The sequence below is a fragment of the Meles meles genome, chromosome 1 (assembly GCF_922984935.1).
Source record: "Meles meles chromosome 1, mMelMel3.1 paternal haplotype, whole genome shotgun sequence".
Taxonomy (NCBI): domain Eukaryota; kingdom Metazoa; phylum Chordata; class Mammalia; order Carnivora; family Mustelidae; genus Meles; species Meles meles.
Window position 1 is genome coordinate 195,482,863 of NC_060066.1, and position 12,648 is coordinate 195,495,510.

Genomic DNA, 12,648 nt, shown 5'->3' on the forward strand with positions numbered 1-12,648 from the left:
AGAGAAAGACAATTATCATATGATCTCTCTGATATGAGGAACTTGAGACACAGGGCAGGGGATCATGGGGGGTACAGAGTCAAAAATGAAACAAGATGGGACCAGGGAGGGAGACAAACCATAAGAGACTCTTAATCTCAGGAAAAAATCTGAGGGTTGCTAGGGGTGTGAGGGGTAGGGAGAGGGTGACTGGGTGATGGACATGGAGGAGGGTATGTGCTACTATGGTGAGTGCTGTGAATTGTGTAAGACTAATGATTCACAGACCTGTACCCCTGAAGCAAATAATACATCATATATTCATTAAAAAAATCTTGGACTTGTTCTATTATCACAGCTAATTGATATACAGGCTGAATAAACTCATTTGATAAATACTTCTTTCATTTTGTTTTCTTTGCTCTATAAAATGTAAATATAAAAGTATAGAGTGGATCTTCTAAAAAGTCAAGTTTCCATTGATTACATTAATTTCTTCACAACAGAAATTCCAAAGCTTCATGTTATTTATTCTTATCAATGCCTAAGTCAACTGGTTAGTAAGAAATAATGGCAAATGTTATTAAGTGAAAAATACAGTCAATACAGTCTTCATTACACACCTCCTTCATTCATACATCCTTACCTGTGTTTCTGCACTGCTTAATGAATGAAGATCCAAGGATGGGTCTGTTTTGAGTTCAGGTTCAGGAGCTGCAATTGGGGCTTTTAAAATGATCTCTTCATCAAGACTGGTTCCAAATTCTATCTCTTTCTGACCTCCTTCACATTTCTCTTTGGCTGACTCTACGTCTTTGCCTTCTTCCTCAGAAACCTGAGACTTGGGCCTTTTGAGAAATGAGGAGAACAGCCGTGACAGGCCCCTATTTTCGGATGTCCGCTCCTTGTTCTTGGTTAAGTCTTCATGTGTAGGAGTATCTCCATTAGATGTTTTCAGCTTCTGCTCACACTGGTTATCTCCCTCAGCTGCCTCCTGAGAAGCCTCCTCCAGCCGAGTTTCTTGTTGGCCTGAATTTGTGGCTCCTTCACCTTCTTCCTTCTGTTGTTGGTGCTGCGAGTTTTCAGCTTCAACCACTAAACTCTTCTCTGTTGTCATGATGTTGCTATTAAAAAGAGAGAACTCTTATAATCAAAACTGATTACTGTAGGCAAAACCCTAAATCATGTCAAGTGTGCCAAAATTAATATATTTAGGTATTTAATCACCCACAGACAGTACTCCAGTCCATTAAGCATTAGACCTTTCAATAAAGTACAAAAATATCTCACCTATACATCCCAAATAAATTATTAATGCTTTCACTTGCTAAATATATGCACATGGAGAAATTACCTTACCCCTGAGGCCAACTTAGTGAAATGCATATTTCAAATTCAATGCTCTGACTGTATATAGCAAATACCCTTTTATCTTTACTAAAAAAGATCTTATTTGTATACCATGCTTTGAGGGTATCAATCTAATAACGGCGCAAAGTTTGCAGGAATTATTCTTTGCAAACATCTCTATACCCCAAGAAATGATGAGATCGAAAGGTCCCCAACTCTTTATTGTTCTTTTTCTTTATATTTCTTAAAATGCATAGACTTCTCTACTAAGAACAGCAAATGAGAATTCTGATCATTTATCAGAAATAAGTCAAGCAGAGAGAGTCAAGTATCATATGGTCTCACTTATTTGTGGAGCATAACAAAGAACACGGAGGACATGGGGAGATGGAGAGGAGAGGGAGTTGAGGGAAACTGGAAGGGGAGATGAACCATGAGAAACTATGGACTCTGAAATACAACCAGAGGGTTTTGAAGGGGCAGGGGCATGGGAGGTTGAGGAACCAGGTGGTGGGTAATACGGAGGGCACGTACTGCATGGAGCACTGGGTGTGGTGCAAAAACAATGAACACTGTTACGCTGAAAATAAACAAATTCACCAAAAAAAAGAAAGAAAGAAAGAAAACAATGACAAGTATATAGTTAAAGTAATCATCAAAAAATCCTTACATTTTCATGTTATAATACTAAATTACAGTCTCTTGCAGAAGTATCCTCCTTTAAGTTCCTTAAGACCTTTTCTCCTTCTGAATAATATGATTTTCCATGGCCAGCATTTTTAAGAATAGACAGTGAAATTATTACAATAGAGAAAAATGGAAAAATAACAGAAAAATAAAGAAACGAAATAGAGAAGAGAGATTTAGGGGTGCCTGGCCACATCAGGGATGGGCTCAGTCTGTTAAGTGTCTGCGTTTGGCAGAGGTCTTGATCCCATGATCCTGGGGTTGAGCCCCACATTGGGCTCCCTCATCAGTGGGGACTCTGCCTCTCCCTCTACTGCCAGCTTGTTCTCTCTCTTGCTATCTCTGTCTCTCTCTCAAACAAATAAATGAATGAATAAAATCTTAAAAAGAAAATAAAGTTGAGAGAAGACAGATTTAGAAAGCAAATGCTGAGTGCAAAAGAGAGAAGGCAGGCATGCTACAGAGCTCACATATTTCAAAACTGTTGGCTTCTAGCCTCTTGATCTCAAAATCCCAGCATTATTAGTCAGGTCTCACAATCATAGCCAAAGAACACTGTCACATCTAGTTTACTAAAGAATAACCAGGGGCACCTGGGGGGCTCAGTTGGTTAAGCGTCTCACTTCAACTCAGATCATGATCTCGGGGTCCTGGGACCAAGCCCCAAGTTGGGCTCTGTGCTCAGCATGGAGTCTGCTTGTCCCTCTCCCTCTGCTCCTCCCCTTGCTCATGTTCTCTATCTAAAATAAATACATAAAATCTTTTTTTTTATATTTTATTTATTTATTTGACAGAGAGAGATCACAAGTAGGCAGAGAGGCAGGCAGAGAGAGAGAGAGAGAGAGGGAAGCAGGCTCCCTGCCGAGCAGAGAGCCCGATGCGGGGCTCGATCCCAGGACCCTGAGATCATGACCTGAGCCGAAGGCAGCGGCTTAACCCACTGAGCCACCCAGGCACCCCAAATACATAAAATCTTAAAGAAGAAGAAGAAAAAAGAGGAGGAAGAGGAGGCGGAGGATAAGGAGGACAACCAACACCAAGAAACTTCTGTGACACCAGGAAATAAAGTTGACTATTAATGATCTTACACTTTGATTCACTCCTATACTTAAAAGCACTCCACTCAGGGGCGCGGGTGGCTCAGTGGGTTAAAGCCTCTGCCTTCAGCTCAGGTCATGATCCTAGGGTCCTGGGATCGAGCCCCACATCGGGCTCTCTGCTCAGCAGGGAGCCTGCTTCCCCCTCTCTCTCTGCCTACTTGTGATCTGTCTGTCAAATAAATAAATAAAATCTTAAAAAAAAAAAAAACTAGGATAAGTTTAAAAAAAAAAAGCACTCCACTCAAAAAGTAGCATTTACATTCTCTTCACATCTGCTTCACATTATTTAGATGAAGTAATTTTATTTGAATGCTCACAATCCAAATTAATGAGCTATATTTAGCTCATTCCTTTCTCAGGCTCTTCGCACTTGCTGTTCTCTCTACCTATGATGCATTTCTCCTGGCAATTACTTTAAGCAATAAAAATATGAAAATATTTTAAGCAATAAAAAATTCACCAAAGCACATTTTCTATTCTCATTTACTAAGTCACAAAAATTACTCTGTGCTAATAAAGTATGCAGTTCAGTCTTTATAAACACGACTTAAAACATTTACCGACCAATCTACATTCTTAGTTTGTTACCCCTGAGTGAGTTACATTTGTACTTAAATAAAAGAAATAAAATTGTCATCAGTTCCTCCTCATATTAGGAGTAGGCAACTGGCTTTTCTAAAAGTCTTCTTCTTTAATCTCTAAGTAATCAAATCACCAGAAAGAAAAGCCGGATATCAAACTACTATTTATTCTAGAAGAGTAATGATTTGATTTGATAGCATCAGTTTACTTCATACTTCCTTTGCAAAAATAAAGAGAGGACAGGATGAAAACTTAGCATTATTTACCACGGGTTTCAGATACGACTTTATCATTCACCCTATGGAAAAGGTTCTGAAACCATTTCTGTATTAAATCTTCCCATATGGCAGATTTTGCAGCAAGGTCTCTCATAAAGACCTTTTTTTTTTTTAAGATTTTATTTATTTATTTGACAGAGAGATCACAAGCAGGGAGAGAGGCAGGCAGAGAGAGGGGAAGCAGGCTCCCCGTGGAGCAGAGAGCCCAATGTGGGGCTCAATCCCAGGATCCCAAGATCATGACCTGAGCCGAAGGCAGAGGCTTAACCCACTGAGCCACCCAGGCGCTCCAAGACCTATGTTTAAAAATTACAAATCTTTTGTGAAAGTTTTAGCAGATATGAAAACCACTTATGCCCCACTTCAAACAGTCTTTTATTTGCCTCTTTCTGTAAATGAAGAGTATTTACCTATTCCTGTGTTTTATAATTTTTTCGTAGAGTTTAAAAATAGAAAAGATCCTCCAAGGATATTTCTATATTTGCTTTCACATGAAAGGGAGTCTCTAAGAAAGTAGCTGAATGAGTAAAAGTACTCAATTGTTTAAAAAAAAATACACACAGATGGTAACAATCCATATGCTATATATGGACTTGTTAAATTTTAATGTGCATCGAATCACCTAGGAATCTTGATTCTGATTCAGCAAGTCTGGAATGGAGCCTGAGATTCCGCATTTCTAACAAGCTCCCAGATGTTACCAGGGCTACTGGCCCAATGACCACTCTTTGAGTAGCAAGACAAAAAAAAAAAAAAAAAAAAAACACTATTACTTTTGGAATGTACTCAAAATGCCTAAGAAATAAAGATAGCAAAAAGCTACTTTTAGAAAGTAGAATATGAACAGTGAAAAATACTTGACACAAGAAATGCTCAACAAATGCCCACTGAATTAATGAGTGAAGCAAAGAAGGCAACATGCTGTTAAACACGGAAGCTGAACCACTAACATGTTTCAGAATTCCTTTTGTTGCTTAATCAAAAGGCAATTGAAACTTTTAACTATAGAGCTATGGCAGTTCCAAATTGTCCAAGTAGTCATTACACTCGCCCAGAAGTGTTCTTGGTACCTCCACTGGTATGATCTCTTTGACACATTTAGGAATGAATGATCAAGACATATGAATGGAGTGAGTCAACAAGTTCATACCTTATGCTATGTTCACGAGTGTGGCTGTCGTCTGTCCCAATACACTGCCATTACAATATCATCAACTGAATCCCTTATGCTGTGTCTTTTACTCCCGTGACTTATTTATTCCATAACTGGAAGCCTGTGTCTCCCACTCCCCTCATCCATTTTGCCCAACCCTCTAACCTCCTCCCCTCTGACAACCATTAGTTTGTTCTCTGCAATTATAGGTTTATAGGTCTGATTCTGCTTGTTGTTTGTTTATTCATTCACTGTGGTTTTATTATTGTTTTAGATTCCACTTATGAGTGGAATCATATGGTATTTGTGTTTCCCAGTCTGACTTATTTCACGTCACACAACACTCTCCAAGTCCACCCATGTTGTCATGAATGGCGCAACTCATCCTTTTTATGGCTGTGTAATACTCCATTATATATAGTTACCACATCTTCCTTATCCATTTCTCCACTGATGGACATTTAGGTTGCTTCCATATCTTGATTATTATAAACAACAGTGCAATAAACATAGGAGTGCATGTATCTTTTCAAATTAGTATTTTCCTTTCCCTTGGGTAAACAGTCAATAGTGGAATTGTTATATACCATTGTATGTTAACTATAATCAAATTTTTTAAAATTAGCTACCAAGACACTATCAAATCACCACATTTTAACTCTTTGTATAGCACTTATAGTCTAAAATTACCTTGCTTATTTACTTTTCTTTTTTCCTCTCTTTGAATTGTCTGTCCTCCATAACAGAATGTACAGCACAAGAGAACAGCATCTCTGTCTTATTTAGCAGAAACTCACAAATACGTAGACGTGTCTGATTAAATATTAGTTGCTCAGTAAATATTTTTAAATAAAAAAGACATGATTGAAGAATCAGAGAATAACATCTATCAATGCAGAACTAACACATTCTGCCATGTAACTGGACATGTGTGAAAAACTAAACATAAGTAAAAAATGGATTCAAGCACAACATAAGGAACAGGCATACAAGCAGAATGACAAAAGAATTCTACTGGAAGGAACATACTGAAACCACCTTTGGGTAATATCATATATTCAATACTGGGAAACAATCAGGAAATCAGACAATGTAGTTAGTATTCAGCAATGATGCTATAATTCAGAGTATCCAAGGAAAAATAAAAATAATTTATTAAGGAAAGTTATCATGCATGTTCTTTCCAGCCACATACATATGGGTAGCAACACTATTTAGTAAGCCCCACAAAAGCAAAGGGGAGTGGGGTTAGAGAGAACATTAAATGCAAACAATAAACCCAGGCAACTATCTCCAGTTAGTTCTGAGGCTGATCAGAATTAAGCAAAAACTAAACAGCAGAAAGAAAATATCCTATGGACCATTTACTAAAAGCTCAAATAAACTCACCTTGACAAATCTGTTATACCTGCAGCCAAGTTTTTCCTGTTACAAATGATAAGATGGGTAACCAGAGGAAAAGATATAAAGAAACCAAGCAGCAAAGACAGGATAAATGCTCTACAAACAGGCCCTTCCTGTTTGCAGTAAATGATACCCCTTTCATTCTGGATACAAAATCCAAAAGGAGGTATCTATTTACTAAATGTCAGAAAGAAGTCTTTTGATTAAAAAAAAAATCAGCACTTTAGACAAAGCAATGAGTTCCCATTTGATCTCAATCCTAATCTTTCAAACCCTTGGAATTACACCCCATTTGGTATAAAACAAGATAAACTTGTTTTAACAGTGTGCATCTGTTGACTTCAGGCAAATCAGGTCTTTAAAAATATGATACTGAGCAGATCTGCAAGGGCCAGACAATATCTTTCTTCTTTTTTGTACCTCTCTCTAACATTAGTATAGTCAGTACTCCATTAAGGCTTCTTGGGTGAACAACTTTGAAAAAAAACACTACGGTTTGGCACCACTAAGAAAATTCCTTAGGATCACCATTTATGGATGAAATGTAATGATTTAGGTATTCGTAATACTCTTCAGGTTAGCTCTGTGAACGTCTATCAAGGCTTACTGAGTATTAATCATGTTTAAGGTTTGGGTTTAGCAACTGAAAAGGGACCCAAGAAGAATAATACACAATTCTTAGAAAGACAAGTTTGAGTTATGCCACTTTGCTTATTTAAAAAAGACCTACATGAGTACAGATCTTCCTCCACTTATGAGGCAGTTATGCCCTGATAAGCCCATAATAAACTGAAAATGTTGTAAGTTGAGAGTGCACTTAATACACTTAACCCAGAGAACATCATAGTTTAGCCTACCTTGCATGTGCTCAGAACACTTACATCAGCCTATGGTTAGGCAACATCATCTAACACAAAGCATTATAAAGTGTTGAATATCTTATGTAATTTACTGAATACTGTTCTGAAAGTGAAAAACTGGTTGCAGAATGGTTTTAAGTGCGTTGGTTGTTTACCCTCACGCTTGCATGGCTGACTGTGAACTGTGGCTCACTGCTGCTACTTCTAAAGATCACAAGAGAGTATGGTATTACATACCACCAGCCCAGGAAAATAACAAAATTCAAAATTCAAAGTACAGTTTTTACTGTATGCATAATAGCTTTTGTACTCCTGTAAAGTCAGAAAAATTGTAAATCAAACCATCATAAACTGGGGGCCATCTATGCCTGTTTTCACTAACTGAAAGAAGTCTGAAAAGGATTTGCACTTTTATGAAAGAAGGGGAAAGCGAAAATGGCATTCAGCATTTGTTTGTGGTTTTTTCTTTCTTTTTCTGGAGAAGGGAGGCCATTAATTTATTAATTTCTCTCTCTCTCTCTCTTTTTTTTTTTTTAAAGCAGCTTAGCATGGAGCCCAACAAGGGGCTTCAACTCACAACCCTGAGATCAAGACTGAGCTGAGATCAAGAGTCAGATGCTTAACCAATGGAGCCACCCAGGCGCCCCCCGCATGTGTTTTGCAGGAAGCCAGTACAGAGGCAGCACACGCCCTAAGCTGCGATAGGATGGCACCACCAGCTGCTTCCCAGGAACTACACTCAGCATCTTAGCATCAGGTCACTATTGTTTTGAACTGTATCTATAAGCATCTGTGCTTTGTCTCAACTTACTTTCTGTATCTATTAGCAAGATGTGTCCTAAGATATCAGAAAAGCTTTAAGAGTGGTATTACGCTAAGCAAAATAAGTCAATCAGAGAAGGACGATCATCATATCAGCTCTCTGATATGAGGAATCTGAGAGGCAGAGTAGGGGGCTGTGGGGGAAAGGGAGAGAAAAAATGAAACAGGATGGGACCAGGGAGGGAGAAAAACCATAAGAGACTCTTAATCTCAGGAAACAAACTGAGGATTGCTGGCTGGGGGTGGGAGGGATAGGCTGGCTGGGTGATGGACATTGGGGAGGGTATGTGCTATGGCGAGTGCTGCGAACTGTGTAAGACTGATGATGCACAGACCTGTACCCCTGAAGGAAATAATACATTATATGTTAATAAAAATTAATAAATTTTTAATAAAAATTATTTAATAAAATTAATTAAAAATTAATAAATTAATCATTAATAATATATAATGATATAAATTAATTTAAAAATTAATAATATAGATTAATTTAATAAATTAATTTAATAAATTATTTATTAAGTTTTGAATTTAAATTTATTTTATTTTATTTATTTAAATAATAAAAAATTTAAATTTTTATTTTATTTATTAAATTTTAAAATTTAAAAAATATTAAAATAAAAATAATTTAATAAATTATTTAATTAATTTAATAAATTAATTATTTATAATATAAATAAATTAATAAATTGACTTAATTAAAAATTAATAAATAAAAATTAATAAAATTAATAAAAAATAAAAAATATTTATTTTTGATGAAAAATAAAAAAATTAAAAAATAAAAAATTTTTAAAATACATTTTATTTATTTGAGAGAGAAAGAGCACACATAAGCAGGGGAGAGGGGCAAAGGGAGAGGGTGAAGTAGGCTCCCTGCTCAGTAGGGAGCCCAATGCAGGGCTCTTTCCCAAAAAGGCCCCTGCAAATGTCCCCACATTGGGATTCGCACTCAGTGGGGAGTCTGCTTCTCCCTCTCCCTGCGCCACTCCCCACCACTCATGCTCTTTCTCTCTCTGTCAAATAAAAAAATTAAATCTTTAAAAAAAAATAGTTCAGACTTTATCCTGAAGGCAGTGGAGAACTACTGCAGGTTTTTAAGCAGGGAAGTAGGTAAACAAAGTAGAAGCAGGAGCGGTTAGAGTCAGAGAGAAACTCAAGGCATGATTGGGTAAATTCAGGTTATCAGGGAAATAATTCACAATGGGGATCCCTAGGGAAGCTGAAACTAATACAGGGCAGAGAAACTTGAAAAGCCTTGCAACCAAAGCTTAAGAACTACCGTTCCCCTTAGTTTTTCTAGCTGATTTCATTACCATGCTTCTCATTAACCTAGGCAGTCTCCTGTCTCATTCTGAGGCATTTTTATAACACACCTTCCTTGACCCACTCTGATAAATGGCTTAATGAAAGAGATATAGCAATAGAACCAAAACAGAAGAGAGAAAGAGGGGTGGCTATCTCATAAGCATCTCAATACAACATGTTCAAAATTATACTCTTGATTCTCTTTTTCTCCTATCCACAGTGAAGAGCTTAATCCTACCATTGAGTAGCTCAAACCAGAAAACGAAGCGCAGTCCTTGTGTCAGCCTTGTTCATTTCCCGTCCCAGTCCAATCCACCTGTTATTCTGTAGTCTACCTCCAAAATATATTTAGAATCGGTCCATTTTTCTCCTTCTATGCTGTTATCATGTGTGTGCAAGTTTCCTTCACTTCTCACCTGAATTACAGCCCCTTGAATGATCTCTATGACCTCATTTTGTTCCACTTTCCTCCTGTCCTCTATATTCTAGTCACACTAGCCAAGTGCTTTCCTGACTTAAGACATCTGTGCATGTAATTTCCTTAGACTGGAAGACACCCTCCCCCCTGCAAAATGCCCGGTGTCTTCACCAGACTTTAAGTTTAATTGAAGTTTCAGCTTGAATAATTCCTCTTCAAAACAACCTTCCTTGACTACTCTACAAAGTCTCCCTATAAGTCCCTTCTCCAATTCTCTACCCCAGAACCTACTTGTTTCCTTCACAGACTCTCTCAATGGATAAGAACATACTGGACATTTACTGTTTAATGTCTGTCTTCCCCACTCCACCACCACCAAACTAGACTGTAATACCAACGACAAGAGGGCTATTTTCTCTTCCATAGTATACCTAGTACCTAGCATAGACCTTGTGCTACCCAGCAGAGAACTTAACACTTAGCATAGAATTTGTGCTACCTAGGGGCGCCTGGGTGGCTCAGTGGGTTAAAGCCTCTGCCTTCAGCTCAGGTCATGATCCCAGGGTTCTGGGATTGAGCCCCGCATCGGGCTCTCTGCTCAGTGGGGACCCTGCTTCCCCCTCTCTCTCTGCCTGCCTCTCTGCCTACTTGTGATCTCTGTCTGTCAAATAAATAAACAAAATCTTTAAAAAAAAAAAAAAAAAAGAATTTGTGCTACCTAGCACAGAATACTGTAGCAGTCAACTTTTGTTCAATAAATGAATAAACATAAGGAAAAAGGAATAACTTAAGTTTAACCATGTATTATACATAAACAGGACAGAGGTTATCCAATTTGACAATAGTTCACAAGAGAAGGATGTTAAGGTCTTGACTGAACGTGCTCCAACAGAAAAAAAATCCTAAAATAGCTAATAATCTTCAGCTGCATTTCTAGATTTACAGTGACCAAAGTACTCATTTAACTCCTCAACATATATTTTTTGAAAACATTACCAGGTTCTGGGCAGTATGGTTAAGTTGTGGGGATACAACAGTGAGAGATACAAACATAGTCGCTGACATCCTGAGCTTCACTCTCCATGCAGAAGACGATGGAAGGTAACAATCCCTTATTTATCACTATTTATATTACATCTTTAATCTTACATTCAAATCTGGACAGTTTATTTTTTTAGAAACCAGAATCTGTGGAGAAAAGATAGAAGATAATGGTGGAATTTGAAACCATGTCATCAGGTAAATAATTGAAAGATAGTGGAATGGTTGGGAAGCCTGGCTGTCTCAGTCAGTAGAACATGTGACTCTTGATCTTGGAGTCGTAAGTTCAAGCCCCACACTGGACATAGAGTTTACTTAAAAACATATATATGTATTGGGATGCTTAACCTAGAAAAAGAGAATAGAAAGTAGGGAAGTGATTGTTGCTCTCATGAATTTCCAGAGCTGCCAAATTCTATGTGATTTCTAATAACAGAACACAGATTAATCTGTGGAAATTACAAAGTTTTCATCTCAATGAAGTAAAAGGGATAAATTTCTAATAATTAGAGTTATCAATCATTAAATGAGCTGCTTAGGAATAGTGAGCCTATTATCACTGAAAATATTCCATGAGAAGATGAATGACCATCTATTATGGATGCCAGAGAAAAGCTTCTTCCATAATGCAAGTCCTTACATTAACTGACCTCTACGGTTCCACCCAATGCTAAGATTTTACAGATAGGAAGGAAGGTATGGAAGAAAACAAAAGGGACATTAGAATAGAAATGTAACTGGGTTATTTTTTAAAGGCTACATTATAAAGTCAGAGTTACGATTTGGGTTAGAAGGGGAAAAAAACAAAAATAAAGGATAAAAGGCCCATTTGCATCTCTAATCAGACAGCAGAATCCAGCAGTAGTACTCTTGCCAAGTGAAAGAAAAAACTATTCAAGTATTGAAGTTTCAAAAAATATGCAGAAAATAGTTTCCCAATAAAAATCGGTCCATTCAAGACCACCAAGAAGTATCTTTCCTTGATAACTCATTTAAGTATACTAATTAGCACTTCTAGAGAAAGGAATAACTACCTATTTCGTTTTCAGATAAAAATGGCAATTTAAAATACACAAAGCAAGTTTCTTTGTGAATCTCCCTCCATCTTCCTGAAATTACTTTGACCTTAAACTACTCCTTATGTAGACTTTTTTTAAATTTTTTTTAAAGATTTTTATTTTATTTATTTGACAGACAGAGATCACAAGTAGGCAGAGAGGCAGGCAGAGAGGAGGAAGCAGGCTCCCTGCTGAGCAGAAAACCCCATGCGGGCCTCAATCCCAGGATCCTGAAATCATGACCTGAGCCAAAGGCAGAGACTTTAACCCACTGAGCCACCCAGGCGCCCCCTTATGTAGACTTTTAAAGAATACTTGCCATAATGAGTGAGTCAGAAATGTTACTCAGCAAGAACATGCTGTTTTCAACAACTTAATTTTTAATTTAAGACATTTCTGTGATGACTAACACCATTGAACCAACTCATTCAAAGACATTTTCAAATAAACAAATTTACTCATCTCCTTCTAAGAAGACCAAAGAAGTGCTCTTCACTTCTCCATAGAATTCAAACTCAGACGATGTCTAGACATATATTCCAAGTATACCACCTAGGCCCTCCCAAAAGGATACACCACTTCCATGATTACTGGGCATCACCGAG

At 37.4% G+C, this 12,648-nt stretch overlaps 1 protein-coding gene across 12 annotated transcripts in view; it reads right to left on the reverse strand.

The window, feature by feature from the left end:
* EPB41 (erythrocyte membrane protein band 4.1) overlaps positions 1–12,648 on the reverse strand; it is a 201,629-nt gene that overhangs the window by 108,711 nt on the left and 80,270 nt on the right. For 11 of the 12 annotated variants that reach the window (XM_046018013.1, XM_046018094.1, XM_046018037.1 and 8 more), the window contains one exon: positions 626–1,103. In XM_046018013.1, the coding sequence (XP_045873969.1) occupies positions 626–1,096 (471 nt within the window). In that variant the 5' untranslated portion in view covers positions 1,097–1,103. Of the gene's footprint in view, positions 1–625; positions 1,104–12,648 lie in introns of those variants that run through there. The other variant, XM_046018062.1, reaches the window with a different exon arrangement.